The sequence below is a fragment of the Ovis aries genome, chromosome 3 (assembly GCF_016772045.2).
Source record: "Ovis aries strain OAR_USU_Benz2616 breed Rambouillet chromosome 3, ARS-UI_Ramb_v3.0, whole genome shotgun sequence".
NCBI lineage: Eukaryota > Metazoa > Chordata > Mammalia > Artiodactyla > Bovidae > Ovis > Ovis aries.
The window spans coordinates 193,717,923-193,732,509 of record NC_056056.1 but is presented as its reverse complement, the minus strand read 5'-3'; the positions used below and the strand labels follow the sequence as shown (position 1 = coordinate 193,732,509).

General features: G+C 34.8%; 1 protein-coding gene across 1 annotated transcript in view; it reads left to right on the top strand.

Annotated features, from left to right (window-relative positions):
• CMAS (cytidine monophosphate N-acetylneuraminic acid synthetase) overlaps positions 1 to 14,587 on the top strand; it is a 15,489-nt gene extending 902 nt beyond the window's left edge. Inside the window, exons 2-8 of the mRNA XM_015094900.4 lie at positions 6,209 to 6,351; positions 6,510 to 6,665; positions 9,159 to 9,292; positions 11,023 to 11,117; positions 11,498 to 11,669; positions 12,773 to 12,926; positions 13,996 to 14,587. Coding sequence (XP_014950386.2) covers positions 6,209 to 6,351; positions 6,510 to 6,665; positions 9,159 to 9,292; positions 11,023 to 11,117; positions 11,498 to 11,669; positions 12,773 to 12,926; positions 13,996 to 14,186 — 1,045 coding nt within the window. The 3' untranslated portion in view covers positions 14,187 to 14,587. The remainder of the gene's footprint in view (positions 1 to 6,208; positions 6,352 to 6,509; positions 6,666 to 9,158; positions 9,293 to 11,022; positions 11,118 to 11,497; positions 11,670 to 12,772; positions 12,927 to 13,995) is intronic.

Genomic DNA, 14,587 nt, shown 5'->3' with positions numbered 1-14,587 from the left:
GCTTCTAAATGATTTGATCATACCTTTGGAACCTCGTTTGCCCTAAGGACGGTTTTAATTGTGCATCATTTAAGAGACATGGCCATTTGCCATGTTAGTCAGGAGTTATGTCATTCATAAAAGGGAGGAGGCATTCTGTGCCAAGAATGAATTTACACATGGTAATTTCAGCCTAATAGTGCTTGAATTTGTTCCCCGTGAAAAGTAAATCTTCACCTTTTGATTGTCGAGTTTTGTTTTTAAAGAGATGGCTGTCTCTGGAGCATATTAATTACATACATTAATATGTGAATAAATGATTTTCATTTAACCGAACGTGTTTACAAAGGAGATACCAAAATAGTATAAATTTACTAATTTTCTTGATGTTTTTATCCAAAGGAAGTCTTGGGTGGTGCTGGGCGAATAGAAGCCTGCACACAGAAGATATTAATAACAGTAATGTAACAGGAAGTGTGCAGAGGAAAGATAGGGAAAGACTTGGGGATTTGGTTCAGTACGGTAAACACTGAGTCTGAGTTTCTGCCATACACATCCAAGGGGATTACAAGATGAATGTGACATGACTCACAGACTTTGGGACATTTTTACCTCCTCACAAAAGGTACATACTGGAAAACAAAAAAGGACCGAGAGAAGATGTATCCAAGTTAGTAGTGATGTAGTAAAACCCTATTTCTGTGACATAAACCAGAGATCAAAATCACGTTCTTAATAGATTGAGAACAGAACTCCTTTACAACTCCTACTGCATATGTCAGGAAACCCTTTTCAAACTGGCTTAACCTAAAAGAAGGTAGGACGTCTTTGCGATACAAATTCAAGAGCAAAAATGATTCATTCATTCTGCAAATATTTATTGACTACCTACTATGTGACAGGCACTGTTATGTGTCCTTAACCAGGAGTTTAGCAGTAGGGTCCATCCATAGATGGAGCTGGCATTATAACAGGGAGAAGATAGTTAATATATAGTGTACTGTATCAGGTAGTAATTCATATTTTTTTAAAAAAAAGAAAGTAAGGGGATGGTGCATGTGATCACCATAATCCTGTTTCTTGGTTCCTCTAAGGCTCTCCCTTTTATGGTATGGGGGTGGTTTTGCTGAAAACTGCAAAACTTTATACACATAACAACTCTATCCAAGCCTCTGTGGTCAACCAAACTCCATCATGGTTTCTAACGGCTTAAAGCCTTTGTTCTTAGGATGATTCCAGCCCCATAAAAGGAGTTCTCAATGCTGCCAGGAGGATTTACCTTCTTTCTGGCAGATAGTGGCTATACACCCTCCTTCAGCAGTTAATTTAGGAAACTTGTAATTATCCATTCATTCTCTTCCCTTTGAGGTCTAATCTACCACCCCAAAGGGGTAAGTTTGAATTTAATTGACTTATTCTGAAGCTGCAGTCAGTTTGGAGCAGCCTTCCTGCTTCTCACCTTCTACTTTCTTCAAAAAAAAAAATCTACCCTGTGAAGGAATTGGAGAAAACTGTAGCTCACCCTGCTTGTTTTTCAGGCCTGGAGATTACTTTGTCCAAAATCATTTTGACTTAATTGAGTTTCTAGCCTGCTTAGAATCAAAGCTAACAATACTTTCAAGGTTGTTAACTTTGCTCATTAACTTACATAGTTAACAGTCAAGAAAAAAAGCTGATATTTTCATTTAGTAAAAAGTCATTGTGAGAGCTAAGTTTGTAAGAGCTTGGTTTTCAACAGTGGTTGAATGCTGTGTAAGTAAATCTTAGAGTGCATCGATTTTTTTACATGTTGCCTAATATATTTGTGAAAAATAAACATAAGTGTTGGTTTCACTTTTAGGGTGTGGATTTATGATTAATGAAAGGCTTGGGCTGTGTTGTCCTTGAAATGGCAGTTTATGATTTGAAGTTTCTGTTACAGGACCATGGTTGATGCTCCTGTTCCTCCTCTTAGATGGAGTATGACTTCACTTGAGGCTAAAGCCATCATCATTCCACTTTGATGTTTACTTTATGCTTGATTTTAAATTTTATTAAAAAAGCCTGTTTGTTCATTTGCTCATCCTTTTCTCTTGCATTTGCTAATGTAATGGTGCCCCTTAGCTAAGTGGAAATGATTGACTTCCTTATGATGATGTAATAAATGATAATCACTGTATTTTAAGTGTACATGTAGGATGCTGTTTTCATATTCATAGTGCCATTGCCTTACATAGTACAAATAAATTAAACGTTTGGACCTTTGAAGGTGTGAAAGCAAAACTTCAGTTTTCCTTCAAACAGAGCTAGTGTGAGGATTAAATGAGACTGTCAGCTGTTCCTTTATCACCATTGCTATTATTTTCAATAGCTATTACTTACTAAACATTTATTCTATATTGTGGTTTATATTGATTTGTCGTAACAACCATATTTGATAATGGCTGTCATTGTCACCTCTGTTTTAGTGAAAATTTAGGCTTAGGGAGATTTGGCCTTGGGTCATATAACTAGCTTGCGGTAGAACCAAGACTTGAGGCCCTTCCTTCAGAGTCCATGCTCTTAACCATTTACTGTTTCATTCATTCAGCAAGTGTATATTGAGCACCTGTTATGTTGCAGGCACTATAAAAATACTTTGTAAAAAGTAAAGCATTATAGAAAGGTCAGTTATTGCTTCCTGGCCATTCTATATTTCTACTAATAGGTTAAGAATTTCTCATGTCAATGAATTTTGTATCCCTGGTGTCCAGAGAAGGGCCTGAAACAGACTACAGAGTCAAGAGTCATTTCCATTTCATGAAAAAAGGAATGAAAGAAGAAACATAGGCAAACTTCTGTTTTTATTTACCATTTAAGCATTTCCAAAAGATCACTGAATCTTGAGGTGTTGAATGTTTATCATAGTAAAGATCAGGATATTAAAGTAAATGGCTTCAGTAATTTATTTCAGTTAGTGAGTTAACTAGATGTCAAAAGACTGGTCTCTTTTACTGTTTACTTTTTACTTTATACCATCACCACCCTTCTTTTATCCTCTCTTTAAAAAATTTACTGAGTTTTCATTGGTACTTCAGTTTGTTGTATACCTTTGTGACATTTTCCAGTAAAAACTTATACCAAAACTATTTCATATTTTGCAGTGGAGGGAAATGAGGGCTTCTGTGTTCTGCCTTTTGCAAAATGACACGAGTAGATATGACACACTTGACCTCTAGCCAGTGGCTTCTCTTGCTTCCTCTGAAAAAAATTAAGGGGCTCATCTTGCTTCCTCTGAAAAAAATTAAGGGGCTCATCTTGCTTCCTCTGAAAAACATTAAGGGGCTCATCTTGCTTCCTCTGAAAAAAATTAATGGGCAAGGTAGGGGTTTATTGACTTTATCTCTAGATTTAAATCTTCCTTCTGCCAGTAGTAAAGGGAATTTCTTAAATCTAGAGGTGTTAGAAATTTTTCTTTAGTTTCTTTCTTTTCACTCTTGACAGTTGAGCATAGATGTATGAAACATGCAGTTTCTCTTTCTTTCAGTAGATGTTGAATGAAAGGGGTTAAGAAATACTGTTGACTCTTGAGCAATATGAGGATTGAGATACCAACTCCCCTCAGCCAGGGCAGTCAGAAGTCCCAGATCAGCTTTTGATCTCCCATAACTTAACTTCTAGTTGCCTACTGTTGACCAAAGCCTTCCTAATATCATAAACACTTTTTTTTTTTTTTTATTTATGGCTTTCCTGGTGGCTCAGATGATAAAGAATCTGCCTGCAATGCAGGAGACCTGGGACGATCCCTGGGTCTTCCCAGGGTTGGGAAGATCCCCTGGAGAAAGGAATATCCCCTGGAGAAGGGAATGGCTACCCACTCCAGTATTCTTGCTGGAGAATTCCACGGATAGAGGAGCCTGGCGGGCTATAGTTCATGGGGTTGTAAAGAGTCAGACACAACTGAGCATCTGACTTTTTAAATTAATTAATTAATTTTTAATTAAAGGAAAAATTCTTTAAATTCTGTAGTGCTTTACAGTTTTCAAAAGTTTTACACACATGATTTCATGTAATCTCATTTTTTCTCCCTGCCCCTGTATTGGCCTTCCTCCCCCTTTCCCTCTCCCTACTGGTGACCACTAGTTCTCTGTATCTGAGACACATTATGCTTTATTTAGTTTTATTTATTTTCATTATTTATTAACACATTTTATATATTTATTATATAGTATTTACAGTAAAGTAAGCTAGAGAAAAGAAAATGTTAGCAAGGAAATCATAAGAAAGACAAAATACATTTACAGTACTTAGCTATAATGATATCATAATTGTACTTTGTTTACAAGATGGATCATCTATCAGTACCTACATCAATATTGTCTTTTACAAAACACTAGATATTATATATATTACTAACACTGAACATCAAAAATGAAAAGATATTGTAAAAAAATTCATATTTATCTACAAGTATAATGATTCAGGCATTGATAACAAAGAAGCAGTTATATGATTGTTTTGTGGTAGTCTAGGGCTTCCCTGGTGGCTCAGTGGCAAAGAACCCAGCTGCTAATGCTGGAGACTAGGGTTTGGTCCCTGGGTCTGAAAGATCCCTTGGAGAAGGAAATGGCAACCCACTCCAATATTCTTGCCTGGGAAATCCCATGGACAGAATTGTCTGGCAGGCGACAGTCCATGGGGTCACAAAGAGTTGGACAGGACTAAGCAACTAAACAACAAAAATGGTGGTCTATTTTAATCAGTATGATTGCTTCATGGTAGCCTGGCCCACACACACTAATGAATGAATCATAAAAATTTTATGGTATATAGTATTACAGTCATATTCATAATACAGTGTCAGAAACATTGTTCTATTTTTTAAAAGCCAAAAGTGCAACATTATTAACTTTATATTAACTATCATTCATCTTATACTACATGAGGGTAGATTATTATCTACATGAAAGTAAAGTGAAAGTGTTGTATTATCATGTATTATCTACATGAAAGTAAAGTAAAGTGAAAGACTCAGTCATGTCTACTGTTTGTGACCCCATGGACTGTAGCCTGCCAGGCTCCTCTGTCCACAGAATTGTCCAGTCAAGCATACTAGAGTGGGTTGCCATTTCCTACTTCAGGGGATCTTCCTGACCCAGGGATCAAACCCAGGTCTCCTGCGTTGTGGGCACATTTCTTTACTATCTGAGCCACCAGGGAAACCCACTATCTACGTATGTTTTATGTATTCATGGCATACCTAACTTTATTTTTTCTGATAGTACTAGGCCGCACAGTTTGCAGTTTTGTTCATACTGTTGCAGATCTTAAGTTTTTCCCATACATTTATTGAAACAAATTAACAGTTCAAACCTGTGTTGGTTAAGGATCAACTGTATGCACGTATACCAAAGAAGTCATTCAGATGTCTTTGTGGAATGTCAGTCTAAAAGCATTGTGGCTAGAGTAAAACAGTCTGTTTCTAGCAATGGAAATTTATAAAGGTTAAGAAAACTTCAGTAGAGACTAGTATGCATCCCCCAAATAATGTTTTGTATTTTACTGTGAGTCATCATCTTACAAAGTGCAAAAGGTCAGCTTTGTAAGGTGTGGTTAATAGAGCTGTTACACTAAGCTCTCCTGAGCCAGTCAAGTCATGTTCTCCACGACTTTGATTGTTATTGGTGGCTTCACCCTGTTGATTCTGTGTTCAGATATTTATGTACCCATTGTTAGTTGCCCCCATCCCACCCAAAAAAGAGTTGGCTTGTCTGACTGTTTTGGGCATATAAGTCTTTACTAAGCTTGAAACTCAGCCTTGTGATTTGGCTAAGCCACATCCATTTTGTTTCTCAGTAGGCGTAGTAACTATACAATGCTTTGGATTTTGATGGGAAAAAAGAAATAGTATCTTCTTTATTTCCTTTAGATTTGAACTTCCAGGTTTGCTAGTATTTTTAATAAACCATTAACCTTAAAAATATCAATTTTTTCTAATTTTATAAACTGATATCTAGGGCTGTGTAAACAATATGTATATAAATGTTATATATAATATAAATATTATATCTGGGACCACATTTATAATTCAAGCATTTTAAAATGTGGTTTCCATAGAAAATTCTTTATTTTTCTTTAAGTTTTATATTGCTTTGAATCTGTAACATTATTTTGATAGGACAAAAACTATTCTAACATTATATAAGCTGTATTTTGGGGGTTGCAGAGCTCCTTTTTATTTAAAAAAATTTTTTTTTTAATATCTGTACAGTGTATGGGTTTCAACAGACCATGATGAAATTGAGAATGTGGCCAAACAGTTTGGTGCACAAGTTCATCGAAGAAGTTCTGAAGCTTCAAAAGACAGTTCTACCTCACTAGATGCCATCATAGAATTTCTTAATTACCACAATGGTATGAATTTGACTAATAGTTTGTTCAAAATGTTATGTAATTTCCAACTTGTTACTCATTTCACAAGACTTGTTTAACATTTGAATTTAGATCTTAGTATTACTTGCTTGCAAAGAACTTCATTTTGATGTTCTTTTCATTTGTCTTGTCTTTTTAAGAGGTTGACATTGTAGGAAATATTCAAGCTACTTCTCCATGTTTACATCCTACTGATCTTCAAAAAGTTGCAGAAATGATTCGAGAAGAAGGATACGATTCTGTTTTCTCTGTTGTGAGACGGCATCAGTTTCGATGGGGTGAAATTCAGAAAGGAGGTAATCTGTTGTATTGATTTTTATTTTAGCTCATCTTATGGAGAATTTTTCTTATGTAAATATTCTTTAGGAGTGGGAGAGTTAAAAAGGGAGCAGTAAAATAGAACGTGGGATTTATATCACTATAGTAGATAATAACATTTATAATCAGTTCTAAATCTTGTGATTGTTGAGATAAAACAATGGAAACTAAATTCATTCTTTATCTTTCTTTTTACAAAGGATTGTTTTAACCCTCTATTTGTATTTTGAGGCAAATATGCCATTTTTCCAGAGCAGATACTTTTTTGTGTTGTTCTACCGATGAGTCATATAGAATGGTGGGAAAGGAAGTCTTCCACCAAAAAGTTCTGGAGAAACTCAAGAATGAATCTGTAGAAATGCTTCTCAAAGTTTGCAACTTCTTATACCAAAAGAGTACCATAACATTTAGTTGGAGCCTTATTTCTCTCCAGACAAACTACTAAAATATATCACAAAGAATAGAATTACCAACAAATAGGTAAATGAAACATACATGAAGAAAGGCAGTATGATTTCTGTTCAGTCCTGACATTTGTTGAGTGTAGGAAAACTGGACCAATTGTCTCTAACCTATGTTTGCTTTAGAGGAGATAGTAAGGAAGATGCAGTAAAAATGGAGAAGGTCCACAAAAGAGCGATTAAGATAAGAAGATAAAGTTATAGGCAGAAAATGATTTTTAGTCTCTAAATGTGAATGTCATAAAATGTATCAATGACTAGTTTATTGATTTCATTCAGTAAACAATTATTGAGTATCTTCTCTGCAAATTTGTTTTATATATATAATATTTTGAACTTATTCACTAATATCAAGGGGCTTCCCTTGTAGCTCAGTCAGTAAAGAATCTGCCTGCAGTGCAGGACACCCAGGTTCAATTCCTGCGTCAGGAAGATCCCCTGGAGAAGGAAATGGCAACCCACTCCAGTATTCTTGCCTGGAGAATCCCATGGACAGAGGAGCCTGGCAGGCTGCAGTCCATGGGGTCACAAGAGTCAGACACGACTTAGCGACTAAACCACCACCACTAAATATCAAAAATAAAATATAGGAAGAATTAAAGCTTGAAAAGCACACTTTTGAATAAGTTAAGGAAACCCATTGTTAAACTGAATGTTGAGCTTTATATGATAAAAGTTTTATATGATTAAAGTTAGAAAGAGTTAGAAAATATCTATACATATCGACAAATACAAATTTGCAAAAAGTTTAGTGCAAAGGCAAGGGAATTCTGGTATGTACTATACTATGCTATTAATGTACATAGGTTTGACCCCGCCACCCCCACCAGTTTGCATTTATAGGAAAGAAATTATAGAGAAATATGCCAATAATGGAGAGAAAAAATCCACTTAAATACCTTGCAAAACTAGATTATCCATAAAATCAAATATTTTACAACCATTGAGAATAGTACTGTAATATATACTCTCGGACATAGTCAGATATCACAAGTTTTTCACTTTAGAATTAAGCAAGTGTTAATGTATTTGTCAAGTGTCTTCCTCTATGCATGCTTGAATCTGGCTGCTGGGACTTATTTCTTCCAGAGTGTGTGGTCTAATGATGTCAGGATTTTAAATATCAGTAATGAAATGTTATTAAACACATAATAACTATAAACCATGTATGAGATACATATTTACTAGGACAGTTCGGGCCTAAAAAGAAAAGTATAAGGATACTATGGGAGCGTGTGATCTGGGGACTTCAGGAACAGCCTTTGAATCACATGTGAAGATTCAGTGGAGAAAAATACTATAGGACCTTTAATAGAAAGGCTTCATTTATTATATCATGGTGTAATTAATGTTGGTATTGTTCGGCCTTCATTATTACTAATGATAAACATAATTTATTCCTAAGTATATTTTATATTAGTATTTTTTAAAATTACTGGTAAGAATGTATCATACATTATATAAACATTTCCCATCAATATGTAAGGTTGAATAATTTAATGAGGAAATAGTCATTTTTCAGTAATTCCATAAACGTAGTTTCTCAACCACATTAGATAAATAACACACACATTGTATTTCTATAGAAGCACATAGTGTGCAGTAGATTTAAAGGGCTCAAATATTGAATATAGTATTTTATGACAAGTTCAGTTCTTTGGCAGCTAAGGTTGCTTTTATGTCCTCCCAAAGCATTATATTTGTAGGAATCCCTTAAAACCTTAATCATTCAGAATTTCTCCATAAGATACTTTATTTTCCTCTTATTATTATTATTGAAGAGCAAAGATAAATCATCAAAATTATTTATCAGAATTATTATCAGATACATCATCTGAGAGTTGTTATCAGAGGTTTTGTTCCTTTAAAAAAATCTTGTAAATTGCTTATTTAAAAAAAGAAATATTCTATATTCTGAGTTTATTTTTGTTTGCTTTTTTAAAAAAATTACTGAATGAACTATTTTGGTGTTCAGAGCACCTGGGACTTATTGTAGCTTTTTGCCTTTAGTTCGTGAAATGACTGAGCCTCTGAATTTGAATCCAGCTAAACGACCTCGCAGACAAGACTGGGATGGAGAATTATATGAAAATGGCTCGTTTTATTTTGCTAAAAGACATTTGATAGAGATGGGTTACTTACAGGTTTGTGCCCTTGTTTTGCAAAAAGTCTTTTAAACCCTTTTGTTTATGTACTTTGTTCTAAGAAAAAAGTACGGCACAGTTCATAAAGGAAAGTGTCAGCCCCTAGAGGAAAAGGATTAACTGACAAGATTTATCATCCAGTGTATTTATCTGGCACACTTAAACCCGAACTGATTTGGGATACATTCAGTGAATATGTGAGGGACTCTGCTACAATTCTAACATTAAGATAAGAAATCAACTATTGAGTATTCTACATATGTTGTGGTATTCATATTATTTCATTCAAAACCCTAATCCATGGTTGTATTATTGTCAAGTTGTGGTTGTACAGTTGAATAATCTTTACTGCTTTTAAAAGAGACCAAAAAAAAAAAAAAAAGCAACAGTATAGTAGAGGTAAAAGAGCAACCAAGCTAAGCATCAGGAAAACCAGATTCTAGTAATATCTCTATCTGTAACTGTTTAACCTTGAATATATCATTTTATCTGTTCTGCATCTTGGTGCTCTCCTTTTACAGTAAGTGGGTTGGATGTCTCTCTCAGCTTTAGAGCTTACATGGTTATATCATATACTATCTGTTCATTTTAGTTATAGTTATTGTTGATTCAACGCCTACTGTTGATTTATGAAATACTACATAGGTTATGTCATATAATGAAATAAAGTGGATGTTCCTAGTTTTGTTTCAGAGGAGGACATGGTAGCTCTGAAAAATGAAGTCATTGGCTCAAAGCAAAAACAAGCTGTAAATGGCATTGTTAGGATTTTAATTCAGATCCTTATGTTACTCAAAAAATAGCATTTTAAAACTCTAAAACTCTACTGTTTTTAGTAAGAATTCTCATATGACTCATTCTCTAAGGGGAAGAAATTTTCCAGTCTTCTGGTCAGTAGGCATACTGTAGGCTAGCTGTTCAGTTAAGTTTGAGTATTCAGGAAAATTAGATGTGACGTCTATAGGTACAGCTATATGTACCTATGCTCTTTGCTAAGGGGGACTGTAATTTGACCCTTTCCTAAGTGTGGAGAAAAATAGAAGTTCCTCATTGTAACAAGATTTATAAAGAGACTGACAACTATGAAAAATGTAAATTTCCAGTAATTGATCTTGACCTTGCAATGATTACAATCATAAGTGCCTCAACCCTCTTGCCCTGTGCATACCCCAGGATCATGATGCTCCTTGTTCTTACTTTTGCCCACATATGATCCATTTAGTTATTGTTGACTCCTGTCTGTACCTCAGAGATCAGTTCTGTGCAATAGATATTACAGTTCCTTTTCCTCCCCAGTCTGACCCCTATTGCAAATAGGAACAGAAGTTCCAAAAATACTTACACTACTGCTTTTGGATGATGAAGGGAGAAACTACCAGAACAAAGGGAGGAATACAACTAGGGATTCTCAGAAAATTCCTTGTGGTCAGAACCCTGGAAGATATGTATTATTTCTACTCTTGTTCACTGTTAAAATAGAACTCTGAAAAAATGGGAGCTTGCACTGTGTAGGTAGAATTTGAAAGGGTTAATTTACTTGTTTTACATGATTGAAATGTATGAAGCTCTCCCCTCCAAAAGAAATTACTTGTTGTATGTCTGAATTTGCTGGGTTGTTTATTTTTCTTAGTACTGTAGCAGTGAATTCATTGTTCTGTATTTTAATAAATTTGTTGATAAGCGTGAATGCGTGTTGACAACAGTCCTCATGGTACTCGTCTTATGTTTAGGGTGGGAAGATGGCATACTACGAGATGAGAGCCGAGCACAGTGTGGACATCGATGTGGACATTGATTGGCCTATTGCAGAACAAAGAGTATTAAGGTGAAAACAAGACCTCAGAGCCTTTGCACTAGATCATAACAAATTATCTTTAGTAGATCCATTTAAATTCACTTTTAGACACAGATTTCTGACCCTCCAAACATCTTAGAATCTTTTGTAATATTTTGCTTACGTGAGGAAGACATATACATAAAATATGCCTATAGATGGCTTATTCAGTAACTTCAGAACCACGTAGTTTGGTTGGACCACACTTAAAGTTCTTGCACTATAAGCTGAAGTGTGTGTGAAGTAACTTGAAAAGGTAATGTTTGAATAATTGGATGGGAATGGATTATCAAGTTTATTGGCGTTAGCCAGATGAGAGGGAGTGATTAGTTTCACACTTGGATTCAAAGGTCTGTTTTGGTTTCTTTTAGATACGGTTATTTTGGCAAAGAGAAACTGAAGGAGATAAAACTTTTTGTTTGCAATATTGATGGATGTCTCACCAATGGCCACATTTATGTATCAGGAGACCAAAAAGAAATAATATCTTATGATGTAAAAGATGCTATTGGGATAAGTTTATTAAAGAAAAGTGGTATTGAGGTATGTGCCCCCTGAACATAGTGGTGTTTTTCAGGATTGTGATATAGGGTCAAGGTACATGTGACTGAAATAAGAGATTTACATTTTTAGTATTATCAATTAAAGTGTCTCAAATTTAGCCTTGACATGCCTAGAAAATTATGCTGTTTTTACTTTTAGGTGAGTAGAATTAGGAATCTATCAACAAATAGATTTCTGGTTTATTTAATGAATGTGAATATATTATTTTAAATAGTTGCTACCTGATGTTTCCTATAGGATCTTGCAATCAGAAAGATTTCCTAGAAAATAGGTGTCAGCATTTGGAAGAAAGCAAATGTCAGATGGATTTTTTTTTTGAATGTAGCTTATTCTTGCGATCCCTTGGACTTCAAGGAGATCCAACCAGTCCATCCTAAAGGAAATCAGTCCTGACTGTTCATTGGAAGGACTGATGCTGAAGCTGAAACTCCAATACTTTGGCTACCTGATGCAAAGAGCTGACTCATTGGAAAAGACCCTGATAGGAGAAGGGGATGACAGAGGATGAGATGTTTGGATGGCATCACCGACTCAGTGGACATGAGCTTGAGTAAATTCAGGGATTTGGTGATGGACAGGGAGGCCTGGCGTGCTGCAGTCCATGGGGTCGTAAAGAGTCAGACATGACTGAGTGACTGAACTGAACTGAACTGATTCTTACGATTGAATATTTTAATTCAAAGTAACAATACTTATTTATATTTTCAAAAATGAAGTTTAAGATGATTTATTATGATTCATTAGAGATCTTAAATACGTATTCCTGAGCAGGTCGAAAGACAAGTTATAGACTCTCCTCTGAATAAAATGAATTATAGGGGAATCTTAGATTGCTAACAGACAATGTATGTTTTATTTTTTTACCTGTAGATAGATTACTTTTCACTGTGGAAAACAGTCTTTCACCTTTATTGGACTATTAGAAATAAAATCTGCTAAAGCTTCGTCATTTTAAAATAAGTTAGTTTGTTTTTCTAAATTAGTCCTTCAAAGGACTACTCGCTTGTGATTTGTATTATTTAAAAGGTATTATTTTATTGTGAGTGATATCTGTTTTCTCACTTTGCCCTTTTATTTTTTAGGTGAGGTTAATCTCAGAAAGGGCCTGTTCAAAGCAGACCCTCTCCTCCTTAAAACTGGACTGCAAGATGGAAGTCAATGTGCCGGATAAGCTTGCAGTTGTAGATGAGTGGAGAAAAGAAATGGGTCTGTGCTGGAAAGAAGTGGCATATCTTGGTTGGTATCCTTCCTTTCAGCCATAATAATGGAAAGCCAGAATTATGCAAAGGGGTACTTTAATATTTATTATCTTTCACTGAAAACAATTCAAATTTCCATAGATTTAATAATTAAAATTTTCAGTAGATACATGTAGAACAAATTTAAAATAAACACTCTTTACCAACATTTTATTAGTAGTATTTGGTCTATATTATAGTAATAGTTGTATTCAGAATGGTGAATGTTAGGTCCTGGGAGTTTCTGAAATTTATCCAATCAAAGGAAAGATAAGAGAGGGAGGGAGAGAGAGAGAGTAAAAGCAAGGCAGGGAGAGGGGTATAGTTAGGTCAGTGTGATGATAATTATTTATCAAGCAGCATACAAATCAGAACTGTTAAAGGGAGACTTAAGATGTATATCAACAAAATGCAATATGTGGACCTTTTTTGATTTCTGACTCAAATAAATCAATTATAAAAAGACAATTTTGAGACAGCTGAGGATATTTGAGCATGTACCAGGTTATTAGATGATAGTAAGGAATTACTGTTGATTTTGTTAGTTGGATGATATTGTGTCACTTTCTTAAAAATGTATGTATTATAGGGAAATGGTGAAGTGTTTACGGCTTAAGTATGTTGTCTGGGAATTCCTTCTTCCTTTCCTTCAAAAAACTTGGCAGGGAATGGATAAAAATATTGATAAATAAGGCAAAACATTAATAATTATTCCACATAAGTTTGGGGTTCTTCCTTATTAGAAATTTTCCTTCATAAAAAAGTTTAAATAATTATAATTTATATGTAGAATTTCTAGTACCTGTAATAGGCATGGCACACAGAGAGGATACTCCATTCTCCTCTAATTGATAAGCATTTATTTGAATTGCTTAAGAAAAAACACTAGACCTCAAGTATTTACTATACATAGAAATACTTTAACTCATTTTGTTCCATCTAATCTGTAGCATTCTTATATGCAGTGTCTGAAGTTGCCAGAACTGTTTATTGACTGCTCTTTGCATTATTTAGAAAGAATATTCCTCATCTTTAAATGTTTAACTAGTGTTTCTTCAACTTGATAGGAAATGAAGTGTCTGATGAGGAGTGCCTGAAGAAAGCGGGCCTCAGCGGCGTTCCTGCTGATGCCTGTGCCGCTGCCCAGAAGGCTGTTGGATATATTTGCAAAAGCAGTGGAGGCCGTGGTGCCCTCCGAGAGTTTGCAGAGCACATTTTCCTACTCATGGAAAAGGTTATCAATTCATGCCAAAAATAGAAAGTAGTGTTAATGTTGGAAAAGAACATACGCAGCCTTCGTCAACCGTTTTAACTTTTATTTTTGATTAACTACAATTCCATGCTGTAATGTTAACAGTGTGATTTAATTTGTGATCTATCTGATATCTTTTAAAGCACTCAAACTCTCACTCTGAAACTTTCGATGAAATAACCGTGCTCTACTTTTCCTCTTTATGCAGAATCATTAATTAGAGGTTGATTACAGTCTTTCTCAGATTTTTAGTCAATGCAAGTAAGAACATCATCAAAATTGACTTTGTATTGTACTCTGTAAAGTTGTGCGTTTGTGTGCTTTTAATGATGCTGAAACTTTATTTATTTGGGGATAGTTTGTCTGATAAGACATGCTCTTCTATTAATAAAATTACATTTCACAAA